This window comes from Fusarium pseudograminearum, chromosome 3 (assembly GCF_000303195.2).
Source record: "Fusarium pseudograminearum CS3096 chromosome 3, whole genome shotgun sequence".
NCBI classification, from domain to species: Eukaryota; Fungi; Ascomycota; class Sordariomycetes; order Hypocreales; family Nectriaceae; genus Fusarium; species Fusarium pseudograminearum.
The window spans coordinates 5696648-5710173 of record NC_031953.1 but is presented as its reverse complement, the minus strand read 5'-3'; the positions used below and the strand labels follow the sequence as shown (position 1 = coordinate 5710173).

At 49.5% G+C, this 13526-nt stretch overlaps 4 protein-coding genes across 4 annotated transcripts, besides 3 other annotated features; 1 reads left to right on the top strand and 3 right to left on the bottom strand.

The window, feature by feature from the left end:
* Window positions 1-664: 664 nt before the first annotated feature.
* On the bottom strand, window positions 665-1301 carry FPSE_08850 (uncharacterized protein; the record flags this gene model as incomplete). The annotated part of the gene is made up of 2 exons (XM_009261968.1): window positions 665-958; window positions 1029-1301. The coding sequence occupies 2 exons, from the start codon at window positions 1299-1301 to the stop codon at window positions 665-667; spliced, it is 567 nt and encodes a 188-aa protein (XP_009260243.1).
* Window positions 1302-1863: 562 nt separating this feature from the next.
* On the top strand, window positions 1864-4155 carry FPSE_08849 (uncharacterized protein; the record flags this gene model as incomplete). The annotated part of the gene is made up of 5 exons (XM_009261967.1): window positions 1864-1914; window positions 1964-2194; window positions 2246-2357; window positions 2408-3668; window positions 4023-4155. 5 exons carry the CDS (start codon window positions 1864-1866, stop codon window positions 4153-4155), a joined length of 1788 nt encoding a protein of 595 aa, XP_009260242.1.
* Window positions 4156-5028: 873 nt separating this feature from the next.
* Window positions 5029-5126: a repeat region.
* A 1679-nt stretch (window positions 5127-6805) lies between these two features.
* FPSE_08848 (uncharacterized protein) lies at window positions 6806-8536 on the bottom strand (the record flags this gene model as incomplete). The annotated part of the gene is made up of 1 exon (XM_009261966.1): window positions 6806-8536. One exon carries the CDS (start codon window positions 8534-8536, stop codon window positions 6806-6808), a length of 1731 nt encoding a protein of 576 aa, XP_009260241.1.
* Window positions 8537-8883: 347 nt separating this feature from the next.
* Window positions 8884-8909: a microsatellite.
* Window positions 8910-10901: 1992 nt separating this feature from the next.
* Window positions 10902-11978, bottom strand: FPSE_08847 (uncharacterized protein; the record flags this gene model as incomplete). The annotated part of the gene is made up of 5 exons (XM_009261965.1): window positions 10902-11057; window positions 11110-11557; window positions 11651-11673; window positions 11836-11862; window positions 11922-11978. The coding sequence occupies 5 exons, from the start codon at window positions 11976-11978 to the stop codon at window positions 10902-10904; spliced, it is 711 nt and encodes a 236-aa protein (XP_009260240.1).
* Window positions 10912-10931: a microsatellite.
* Window positions 11979-13526: the final 1548 nt, after the last annotated feature.

Here is a 13526-nt window from a genome sequence, read left to right as displayed (position 1 = left end):
TTTGTAGGAGAGGCTATATGTCGAATTGGTTGATGTTTGCAACCAAACGGGATCGCAGGGCGGGATCGGGTAGTTATTAAAGGTGAAGCAATTCGGGGCTCAAGTTGACTGGTTAAAGGGCGCCGGCAATAGAAGTCCACTTGATGAAGTCATCCGACGCGAACCGGAGCCGGCCCCTCAGTAACTAAAACCCCAGCTTTTGGCTTTTGACCCCGGAACCGAGGTATCCCACAACCCTTCAACTATCACTAATTGGATCAAGTGCATACGAGTGACACTTGAATGCATGAGAAGCATTGCCCTAATTTGGAGGATGTCGGGTCCATAGACAATCTTGCCGATAATTAATTCGGGGTGTGTTGCTTGCATACCGATAAAGTTGAGCTATGCTACGTACCCAATGAATCGAGGAATCCATGTCTCATCCAATGATCGACAAGAGTTGCAGACCAAGCTGGCTCGGATAGGAAACCCCCCTTGACCCCTTGACGTTATGCCTCTTCTGTACCTGACTTTTGTTTCTGTTTGGACTTGGACTTGGATCTGGACCTAGATCTGAATCTGCTTTTTTCTTCGTCTACTCTCGCCATGAGGCTCAGCCGGTCGAGCTCTAATGCCCCCAGGACTACCCCCGCTACAGCCAACTGACGAGTTCCTTGGTGAACTACCGGAGCCGACATGATCGGTACCGATGCTGAATCGTCGGCTGACGAGTAGCCGTCATTTCGATTGGCTTCTGAGTCGCGTGCCCTTCGTCTACGCTCTTTGCCAGCTTGAGATCTGGAATCGTCTGCTGAATCGTCCAGCGAAGAAACGGATAGTGATCGACTTGATCCAAAGGGAGATTCAAAATACGCTTGTCGAAGGCGACCGTCCAGCCTATGCAGCAAACTCGTCGGGGTTGTTGGTTGAGACAAAGGACTGCCTTGGCAAGTGCCGCTGTGAGGGTCTCTGGATGCTGGCGCCGAATGCTGAATAACTCTGGTTTAACAAGAGATCCTGCATAAACTACAGTCAGGTATGCTTACCCACGAGTGACTGTGCCGATAGCCCAGCTCTGGACAAGACTGCATGGCTTGGTCTTGGCTCATCAAATTGAAAGACGGACCATGCAGAGCAACGTCTATCTCTTCAGAACCGCATTCAATCTTCCGCTGCAGTGATTTTGAAGCATTTCGATACCCTGATGCGCGACGGCGTATTCGGCTCACCCCATAGCCAGGTGTAAGGTAGGTGTTGGCTGTATTCGAGGTCTCCGTGGTCGGCTCTAGGTTCTCTGCGCGAGTTGAAGAAGAATTCATATCATCGACGTCGGACCGATTTGAACATCACATACTTGGTAAAGAGATCGTTAAAGGGAGATATGATGGAATGATCAGGTGATAACTAAGGTCGGAATTGGGTGATATCAGGAAATCGAAGGCTTTGCAGTTGGAAACCCCATATCCGTGGTTGACCGCCAATACATCATGCTTTGAGTGCTCCTGCTGTCTATCCTGGGAAAGTGCATCGTCAGTTGCTCCTTGCCATAATCATGATCACGGTAGTTCAAGTCCGTTCCTTATCTTCCTGATTGAATCTTCGGAACGATTACCCGAACCTCCCGCGCAGGATCCGAATCATAAATAGAGGACTGCAAGCAGAAAGAGAACGCGATGGCAAAAATCTCATCTCTCATATGCCTATTGTCTTCCTATAATAGATCGTCAAATCTAAAGGTTCTTATTTTAATAATTGATGACGGAAGGATCGCCGAGACTAACACACATGACCAGGGTCTTCGGGCGTTCGGTACTGAACCAGCTCTCTTTATACGCTCCCTCGATGAAATATGACGAGTTTAATGTCTGCACGCACAGCAAAATGACGGTAAAATCCAACGATGTTATGCAATTGGCTCAAGCCATAAAAATCGTAAGAACACCATCTTTGAAAAGAAGCTCATTTCTAATTACGGATACAGGCTGCCAAAAACAACAGCACCAAACTCCTGCGTGCTTGGTCCTATGCACCACTGGGGATCACAGTAGTGCTCGCTGCCTGTTTTGGGATTGATTCATTATTTCACAAGTTCAATGTTGCATTCCCTGCTTCTGTCACTTGTATGATGTTGCTCTTCGGTGCACTCATCGCCAGTGAGTTATTACTAGGTACTCATAAGACGAGAAAGGTGGTTAATATTATCGATGTACCTGTAAGTCGACGAACATCTCACTTACAATGCAATTGGTTCTGATTTCTCTAGGCTGGTTGGTCACTTCGATGGATGGGCGTCTTTTTTACGCCATCATTCGTCCTTTTGCCTCTGAGTCCGCCCATAGGAATTGTCGAGGTCATGATCATCATTGCAGTTTTCAGTAAGTCTAGAATGTGGACCAAAGTCTTTGCCTATATCTAACTTGTTCAGTTATTGGCTTCTTTGTCATGATGGCTCTGGCAGCCTGGATCACTCGGAGTCTTCAACTTGCCCTCGGTGCCTCAAGGCGTTCCAAGTCTCAGCGTGCTGAAGAGCTCGGTCGTCAGACTCCAGACATTCCGATATCTGAGATTCAGACTCCTGGTATCTCACGCCGTACGAGCATTTCCCATGCTGGCTTGCAGATTCCTCTCATATCTGCATCGGCGCCGGGTTCAGGGCCAACCTCGGCGGCGCCATCCCGTCCTCAGACTCCACCACAGTTACGGCTCCAGGAACATCACTACTCGAATGGCAACGCTCCTGATAATGCAGTTGAATCTCTCAGTATGCCTACCGTCCTTCCACAGATTCCTTTGCCGCCGCCAAAGGCCGAGTTGTGGGCGGCGCGTATTTCAGCAAACATCGATGTAGCGACATTCGTGGGACTGTTCCTCTTTGTTGGTATTCCGCTATATTACTCAACTGGTTACGCCATGCCTATTCATCTGGCTGTCAACGTTCTCGCCTGGTTTAGTGCCATGGCAATTCCTCCCAAGTGGAAACAGTACCTCCATCCAGTCCTTGTATCGTCTCTCGCAACAGTGCTCGTCGTATGGGCACTTGCAGCAATTCGCGGCGATAGCTTGACATCAACCCTTCACGCATACCGCACCGGAGCAAAGTACATAGAGTTATGGCGCCATGCAGCACAGAAGCAAGATCTTCTCCCCGGTGCAGGAGACGTCTTTGGCACTCTTCTCGACGCCAGCATCGTGGCCCTTGCCTTACCCATGTTTCAGTACCGCCGTGAGCTTCGTACGCATTTCATCTCCATCGTCGTGCCAAATGTTGTCATCAGCGTGGGTTCTCTCCTGGCATACCCGCCCTTGTGTTACGCATGCGGCATCTCGGCAGCCCGCAGTCTCGCATTTGCATCACGCAGCCTGACGCTCGCACTCGCCGTCCCCGCGACTGTGAACCTCGGTGGCGATGTCAATACAGCAGCTGCGTTGGCTATCATCAGTGGAATTCTGGGCGCTGTACTTGGAGGGCGTATATTGCGCTGGCTGCAAGTTCCCGAGGATGATTACGTGACTCGTGGAGTCACACTGGGCGTTAACTCGAGCGCCATCGCAACGTCCGTGCTGTTGCGGACTGACCCTCGAGCTGCGGCTTTGTCGAGTTTGTCCATGAGTCTGTTTGGAACAATCACGGTTTTGTTCACTTCGATACCGCCTGCAGCGACATTTGTACGAGGGCTTGTGGGTTTGTGAGTGATCTCGTAAGTCTTGGTCTGTTACTCGGCGCTCGGAGCAGAAATGGGTGGGAACATATAACAAGCATGTTTTCTTTGGCATCGTATCTCAAAATAGGTTAGAAACGATGGTTTTTCTTCTTCATTAGAGGGCTGGAGGAGCGATTCTGGCTATAAGTCTGTATTGGCGTGATTGAATCAAAAGATACAGACGGTTCCGCGCATATGAGAGTCGCTATTTCAATTATCCAAAAAGGAAAATAATAATGCACGACATTACGATCAACGAACCCATGACGATAGTACGATTCCATAACCTCGGTCAATGAACCGACTACCATATAGTGCGCGCGCTACTCATCACATTAGTCGGTTGTACACCGTCGTTTTGCATCAAGGTCCCATGACAAAGACTCCACACGATGTCGTGCCGCGTGGCACATGGGGGAACAAAAAACATGGTTATCGGGAACTCGTTCAACAACGACCATCTTGGGTATAGTAAAGAAAATTACAAAAAAGTGAGCCAGTGTTGTATACCTGTTCCACCGCCGGGGTCATAGACCTCTCCTCCATACTCCATCTAAGTCGCAAACCAAAAATCCAAAGTGGGCATATACCTTGAACGCCGCCGTGAAAATCGTGAGAACATGAGTCGTAAAGCGTGAAAGAGAACCAGATAAGAAAAAACTAGTGTGCGGTATGGTCCCATTCTATGAGTGTCGGCTTTCGGACGGATATAACCATGTCGTGGAAGCTGAGTCCCAAGCCGGACCATTTACCTCAACTCTAGTTCATAGAGCCTGAATGTCATCCTTGCTTGACACGTCAGTCCAGGGGTCTCCTTTTGCCAATAAGGTGTAAGCAGAGCTTACCATTGTATGCCACAGCAAGGTGAGGTACCTTGCAGATAGATGACTTGGAGGGTATGGTCCAATGGATTGGGATAATGCCGCAATGCGTCACTTGCTAAAAGCACGGTTGAGCCTCGTGGTGAGTTGGGTCCTGTGCTCTTTTGCTTCGCTGCAGACGCCGCATTCACCGCTGACCACGGTGCCAGTGACGCGCGAGACGTATTTGCCGCAGATAGCGAGGCAGGGTGAAGTTCCCACGGGCTGCTCGCCTACACGACGACCGCAGGCTTGGCAGACGAGAGTGCCAAGGTCGGAATAGCACATTTTCGGTTTGGATGAAGTGACGAGAAGATGAGAGTTTGATGTATGAATCAATAGGGGGAACAGTGTAATGATATAGCACGGAAGAAGCGGGATGCAAGATGGTGGGGAGGCATGTAAGTGTAGACAAAGTCTTAGATACAGAGATTGGGATCAACAATAGTCAAGAAAAGAAGTACGGATTAAGAAAGGGTTGTTAAAGAAGGGGAGGGTCAAGAGCTGGAGAAGCAGAAGGGGAAGAAGACGAGAAGATGGGGCAGTTATAAACGCGAGGGGAATAAGAAGAAGAGGAGGAGGAACGAGGTGAGATAAGGTGGATGCTACCTTGCCAGGTTAAAGTAGATCGCTAAGGTACCCAAGTTGGATAGATATACCTTGATGAAGGATATACCTTCTAGTAGTAGAGTTGCATACATACATGACCATTCAGGCGTGACACGAACTGAGCTGTCGTGTCGTGATAGGGATCTCTTTTAAAGCGAGGCACCCATACATGCATCCATTCGTCCATCCATTGAGTTCCCCATAGTGTTTCAACTTGACTACCATTACAACAGAACGGAGCCGTTGAAAAGAGGGGAACGTTCGGCTTTTGCTTTCATGGATCCATGTGAGGGTCCCCCCATTGCTTAGTTACCTATGTTATACTGCCAAGGCATAAGTACCGTAGAGCATGGGTCGCTTATCCAGTCTGTTTTTGGGTTGGCTGCGGTACATGTGCCGAAGTATATTAGCAGCCGTTTGATTATTTGAAACATGACGATATTTGATGTGTTTATTGTATGTATGAACGATAGAATAGCGCAGTGTCTTGGTGGGCTACTGGGTATTCTATGTCAGTCATGTCAATCAATGGCTTTCAAGATTGCATTATAAATCAATCTCGATCTCTGTGATAAACAGACACGTACCTACGCACCTACATACCTCAACACGAATGAATGAAACAATAAATGAATAAACATCTGTCGTGCTTTGACCATTTTCCTTTGCAATCCTCACCGACTCCCTCCATCCTCGCCCTGTAAACGAGGCGGTGGTGACAATTTATTAAATGATCCCTGACGCCAACCCCAAGCTTCTCGAATAAAAGAACCCTCCATTTCCGTGCGCCCTTCTGCCAAAATTCCCCTAGTCGCAGCGATGATCATTGGTACTTCCAATCAGAATGGGAACAAGCCACCAGACTTGCCCCTCCCCCTCTTCTTCTCGACCTCTCACCATGTTGATCATTTTGCCCAATGCGACCTGACACAAGCCAGATTGACAACGAACGGCTGTGACTTGTACAGAGACAAAGAAAAATGAAGCTTGCTGATGAAACTCGATGCCCAATTATTAATTGACGTGATTCTTAGTGTCGGGTTTATCAATTAGCTTCCTTCATCGCATAAAGACACACACACATGCCTGTCTATCCATGTATGTATAAGCCCAAAGTCATCTGCCTCATCATCACGGATCCTCCGGGGTTCAAGACGCCAAACCACAACCAACTTAGCACATAACATGGGGTCTCCGACGACTCACATCTAAGTCCATCTATAGAGAGTGTGTGGCTATGCCCAGCTAACACGACACAACATAACACATTCAAAACCAATGTTCGGGGTGGTGGAAACACACACATATTACAAACTCGGGCTCATCGTGATCAACAAGCATCCATCCATTCATTGCACTATGCCAAAGCTTCGAATGCATGCCTGTCTGCATATGGCAACTCAGCTGCAGACCACCCCTTACATCGTAAGCTGCTTCTACAGCACCTTTCCTGTGCAGACATGAAATCGAGACCAATCACATGGCTCTATCATACCAGAGTCCTTTCCATGAAAACGCCCGCATAATGCCACATCCGTATAATATTCTGCTCCTCTTTGGCTCACAGTGAGACTGGAGCTTCAACTGCATATCGCCACGCTCTTCTTGCACAACCACCAACCCGCTCCGTCGTCCTTCCATTCCACGAGTCCATCACCCTAGTTTCCCCCTCAATGCATCTACCTCCCTTTGAAGGGCGTCGAGATCAGCTAGAATGTCAAAGCTCTTTCCTGGCTTATTCGTTGATTTCGGTGATGTGTGACCTGAACCAATCATCTCTGGCACCGCGTCAGGTTCCTGCTCGGGAACTTGACTAGATCCAGTCTTGCCTACACTATCAATACTTGTCCTTCTTGGCCCGTCTATGCTGCCTTTACTGCTGCCTCGTTGCCTTCGAGGAGGTGGAGGTGGAGCCATTTGATTGTGAGGTTTTGCTTCAAATGAAACTCGTCTGCTGCTATCAACACTTCGAATACTAGCAGGTCGCCTGACAGAAGTATTTCGCGCAGGTGGTGGTGGAGGAGCCGAAGACTTTGATGTTGGATAATGTCCATCTCGAGGGGAGGCCAGGTCAAGCGTCGAGGTTTGACGCAGCTGTGATGGAGTCGAAGTCGTACTCAAGTCAACGTCCAGAGACGGGGCTGGAGAAGAGGACGATTGGCTCAGATCCGCAAAGCTGGAGTTCATACCTAACTGAATGGAATGCTTTGAGACATGCGACCTCCGTGGTGGCGGTGGAGGGGCTCCGGCCTGAGAATTCTGACGTTTGTGTTCTGGCCGAGTTCTCATAGACGATGATCGTGACAGATTCTCATCGTTCTGTAGGGATTGCTGCGAGGCATTCGCTTTGCTTTCTGCCCTCGCATGCCCTCTTCGCGGAGGTGGTGCTGGGACTGCTTTTCGTTCACCTCCTAAAGGTCCCGGCGATGTATCAATCCCTGGGGACTTGCCAGCCTCCTCACGGTCAAATGGTGACTCGCCATCCTCATCCAAACTTCTTCGGATGGGAGCAGACGGAGGCGGTTTGTTAATTTCTGATGGCGATAAGGTCGCAAGAGCTTCTGGGGGTGTCTGGTTTCCAACCAAGTTCAGCTTAATCGACTTTCCATGCCGTGAGCTAGGTGGCGGTGGTGGTTTCTTGCTGCTTTTTGAATTGAGCCGAGCTGACGCACTAGAGTCAGAAATACTCTCTTGGCCAATCTCATCTTCTGGGATGTCGGAAGCATATATAAGAGATGCCTCTTGAATTTCGTGTGATTTTCTACGAAAAACAGAAGGGTGATGTATCGAGTCTTTTTCTGACTGTCCCAAAGCCTTGTCCGACTCGGAGTTGCCCGTCATGAGCAACCGCTTGAAAGAGTTGACATCCAAGGATTGTTTAGCTTTATTGGCAACCTTGAGCGCATGTCCTTCTTCTTTGCGCTCTTGCTCGAGTTTCTGTTCGGCAACAGGCGAATCAAGATCTCGCATTGTCTTGCTGAAAGGATTTCCCGCACCCTGACCGCCAGTCAGGGCCTGGTTACGGGCAGCAGCCGCCACCATCTCGAGATCGCTCTCATCCGTGGATGTCGCATCGAAAGGGTCGTTCTCGCCACGCTGGTCCGCAGCATATTGCGCAAGGGAAGGCGATGTATATGCCCATTCGGGAGGGTCGGGGGAGAGCGGCGGAGGGGAAAGAACCCGAACCTTCTTAGTGACCTTGGAGCTGTGGTCAATCGCTGAGGCATCCGCTTGCTGGAAGCTAGTCGGCGGTGGTGGAGTAGAAGCTGTTTCGAACGAGTCGAGAGCTGGGAAACGAACAGCGGCGGAGGATGTCGAGTTTGGAAAGGTAGCTGTGTCTACCGTAAAGGCAGCACTCTTGCGGAATGGATTGGACGACGCCATGGTGAACTCTCTGCGCGGGGCTTAGGGGTCTTATTGGCGTGTCTCTTCTCTATTTGCAATAATTCAAGCTTATCGTTGCGTCACGCGGGGAATGAGAAATAGTCTGATGCGATAATAGGTCAAGGCGCATGCGAACAGAGACTGCCCGCCATCTTCGGCAGAGCCGGGCAAGCACTTGATTAGGTAGGCGGCCAAGGGGTGGAGGAGGTTAGGCGGCAATGGAAGCGACAATAAAGAGCGCAACGTATAGACGATGCAGGGCGAGAGGTTGAGGTCAGGTAGTTAGTGGATGAATGCAACTCACAGGTAGCCTTGTGAAGAAATGGCGTTGCGTTGAGATGAGGTGTAGCACAGCACAACACAGCACAGCACACAGAGTACTAAAAGAAGATAGTAGCCTTGGCCCCGGAACGATCGGTCGGTCAAGAGCTGGAGGGTACCTACCTAGGTACCCAAGGTAGCAGCAGTGGGAAGGTACACGATGCAACGCTGGCCTGTTGCCTGCCTGTTGGTACAGTACCAAGCCCAGACCAAGGTTTTATCAGTCACTGTGAAATCTGGCGATGCCACTGAAGATGCGTTTTAAAGTGGGCTGAAGTCGTCAGCGCCTTCAGGGCTGTTGCGTATTGGATTTGATCGCTAACGGTGCTTGGGGTTCGCTCCGCACCAACGCAACGAAACGAAACGGACCTAAAGGTGGGTGAGGTCACTTTCAGGGGATCCCTTGACCGAGCAAACAGAAGGTCTGTGTTCTGGATATGTAAGAGATGACAGGGAAGCCTGGACAATAAGACTTGACTGACTGACGGAAGAGATTGAGCGATGATCCTGTATTACAAGCATGAAAGGAGCACGGGCCATCCAAGTCCAAGAGCTTACCGTAGAACGAGGGGCAGCAAACAACCACTGACGTTGGGCTTTTTCTCTCAATGCGTTGTCCCACAGGCGGGCAGGTCCCTATAATCATGTACGTATCTCCATAGCTCTGGCCTCGGCAATCTGCGTCTGAAGCAAGTACAGGTACAAGCGTTTAAGCTTCACGTTGGTCTGGGACCTGGGGCACGTGAGCCGTGACGACAAAGATAGCTGAAATGTCTCATATCACACCCCTCCTACTAGTTCTGAGTCCGAGGTCTGAAAGACACTTGAAGTGTATGTTGCTGACAATGTGCGAAGACTACTGTATAGGGGATCTTACCAAAGATAGCCTATATGCCGCATAATCTAACAAAGAAGTTTATCAAAGTCCCCAACATGCTTTTCTTTTCTTTATCGTGTCAACATCACTTATTTCATCCTACTGCATCAAGCAAGCACCAAGTGGTTGAGGATGACTTGGCCTCCTATAAATAGACGCCGCGGGTGCCAACTCAAAAGCTCTATGGTTCCACTTTTCTTGACTACAACTCATACCAGCTGGTCAGCAACACACTCAACCACCAGATAGCGGTCGAACCAACACCTCACTCAAGACAGATGACACCTATACTCAGTTACCAGGAATGAGTCTTGTTTGTTAGCATTGAAGATATACCGTAATTTGTATGCTGCTGCAATGTTAAATGTAGTGCAAATTGCATATGCTTCTGACTAGGTCGTGACATTCTGACTTATACGCAGAATCCCTTTAACGCGTAATAGAGTCTTTGTCCGCAGACCAGACACTGGGCTGAGAACGAACTCATTCAGTATCGGGCCCGGGCTCCTCAAGACCGCCTTTCCCTCTCATCTATTTGCCTAGTCTTGCTGCCATAACACGCTTGTGACCCATGTTGTATATACCCCTGGCAAGTCTGACTTGAGACACGCTTCATCGCTGCCCACGTCAACAAGCCCTAAGCCAGCGCGTCAACCATGCGCGCACGCAGTTTCATCATTCACCAGAAAAGCTCAACAGTTTTAAAATTTGATCATGTTGGTAATGTTCATTGCGTACTCTAATAAACCAGATAACTCAAAGCAGCGACAGTGGTATAACCGCATCCCTCCATGCCTTTCCTCGCCCAGACTTTTTGCCCTCACCGTAAAAACACGTCGACCTTCTACCGCTCGCATCGTCTCAAAACCTGACACGCCTAATAAAAAGATGCCATGTTATATGAGATATAATACAAAGAGGCATGATCGTGTAGAAGTGACCCTCAATTCGAGTGTACCATCTCCAAAACATGAGATGGCTGAGGGTAGAACCATACAGACGCGAGTCTTGTCTTTGCGTACGTGCGCAAACAAACAGCCAAATAACCCCGCTCCAAACCAAACCATCGAAATTCCAGTAACCGTACTTCCCGTGTCCTAGCCGTGAACAGATCCTTTAACGCCGTGGTAGTCATTAATTTAAAGTTCAATACTGCTCAGCATCAGATTACGCCTTGGCAGCAGCAGCAGCAGCAGCCTTCTTGGGCGCGGCCTTCTTAGGTGCTGCGGCCTTCTTGGCAGGGGCAGCCTTTGTGGTCTTTGTGACGCGGCCAGCCTTTGTCTTTGTGAGAGCTGTCTCGGGCTTCTCGGGCTTCTCAGCGGTCTGTGACGGAGGTCAGAGTTGGGTCAAGAGTAGTCAGATCGTAAGTACACACCTTCTTGGGAGCAGCAGCCTTCTTAGGAGCGGCGGCCTTTTTGGGGGCAGCCTTGGCAGGAGCAGCCTTCTCGGCCTTCTCGGTCTTCTCAGCCTTCTCGGCAGTCTTCTTCTCGGTTGTCTTCTTCTCGGTGGCAGCCTTCTTGGGAGCAGCGGCCTTCTTCTCGGTGGCAGCCTTCTTGGGAGCAGCAGCCTTCTTGGCAGCGGGCTTCTTAGCGGCAGGCTTCTCAGCACTGTCCTTCTTCTCAGCAACCTTCTTGGGGGCGGCAGCCTTCTTAGGCTCGGGCTGTTTCTTGGCAAGCTTGGTACCACCGGAAGGCCCCTTGGGCTGCTCAAAGACACCCTTGTCAACGCCAGCCTTTAGGGCCTTGTTGAACAAGGAGTCAAACATGTTGTCGGTGACATTGAGAGCGTTGTTGGCCTTGACATACTTCTTCAAAGACTGGCGGCTGTGTGACAAGTTAGCAACTGAAAATGAAATAAGGAGCGGTAGCAACAGTGCAGATGCATTGTTGAAAGACAATAAGAAAGTGGAAGCTTACCTAGAGCCTTTTCGGTCCTTGAGCTGTTGATGCGAAAGAAAGCACGTTAGTGAGTGAAAATAAAATGAGAAGAACAGGTTGGGTGGGCGGTCGCGTGGCGATGGCGATGGCCTCATGCGCGACCGAGAGACGAGTGCGCGATGGTGTACGCGCCAGGAAACAAGGAGCGTTCAGAATCCACATACGTTGACAATAGCATCAGTGATCATGTCCTAAAGCGAGAATGTTAGCAACTCGAACCAATGTATTGTCACAAATGAATTGGGCTCACCTGGTAGCTGGCATGGCCAGAGGCCTTCTTGGGAGCGGCGGCGGCTTTGGGAGGCATTGTAACGGGTTGTTGAAGTTTGTGCGGTTTGTGTATAGACGAGTGATATTTGCCTTCAAGATGAGATAAAAGACGCGAAAGAGACGTTTAAGACGATTGAAAGAACTGGAAGACGTTTAATGGGTTAAGGATCAGGGAACAAACGGAATCATCTCATCGGGCGCGAGGAGGGGACGGGGCATGTTTATATATTCAGCGGGGCAGAGCGCAATCAGTAAAGGGACGGACGGTAGCTCTTGCTCTAGTCTGTCCCGCGCTCACAGCTTCGCGACGGGACTGGGGACTAAGGACCTACTGAGCTGCATTGCACTGCGCTGCACGGCGCCTGTGCACACCCGACTCACCTGGGCTGCTAGCCTGCCCTGCCATGGGTCCACTTGCCTCAGATGGGAGGAGGGGCATTTTTCAGAGCGCCACACTAAAAAAGCTCATGCATGCTCAACACCCGTTGGCATGCGATTGCACAAAGGGGTGCACAAGGCCAAGAAGATCGTCACAAAACACATGAGCCTTGTTATCGCGCTCTTGGATTGGCTAGAGCTCTCTGCATAACTCGGGCCAGCCACATCCAGCTGGTCAGATTTGAGGGGATGCCAAGCCTGGACCCTCCAAGATATGGCACTTAAGGAAATGGGGCACCAAAAATGCCAAAATCATACCTGGGCAGTGACCGATTTTTTTATTGGTCAGTCCAGACATCACCTCGGGTGAGGTGTACCTCTGTGTGATCTAGAGTCTGGCAAAATGTGAGCGCAACTCATGCCCCCGAACATCCATTTCCTTGGATTCTCCCGCTTCTTCGCTCGCCGTCTTTACCGAGATGAATGGGTCGATCTCTTCGTCTTCTTGCGAGTTTAGGGCAATCTTTTCTGCTCGGAATTAGGTGGAGATTTCGTCGAATTATTGCGCGTGATAAATGAGGCATCCCGCACCCTGGACGACCGTTGAGAGACGATTGAAAGAGCCATGCTCATTGTCGCATTCCCGATTACGACAGATACAGTGATGTTTTTGCTTTTGCAGAGCTATTCAACGTCTTGATGAGAAAGAGCGACCCTAATAGTGTAGTTTCGGCGTTGTTCCGAGTTCCTTGGATCGACATATAATCCATATCGCGCAAAGTCACTCTCAAGTCCAAATCACATCCTCGCGCGTCGCATCTGAAGCTATCCACATCCCACCACTGTATGATCGTCAAACACGTACACACCACGCCATGGCCATGAATTTGCTAATTTAAATGATTGAATATGTGCGAATATAACTTGACTAGCTTTTGTACTTTTTTTTATTCAATAGAAATCCTCCATTGTCGCTGGAGAGAGCAGAGATGTTGCATCACGACTTACACGGTCGGAGGCGTCCAACAATTACTACCAGATGAAAGAATCTATCACGCGTCACAACTACAAAATGAATATTAAGACCAAGTGAGCTACTCCGATCATGGACATTTCGATTATATTATTTAATTCAAAATGAAATGTTGATAAAGGACTTCGTGCAGGCTGTGGTATCGCTTCTGCGTTAAAGGTTAACATTCTGCAG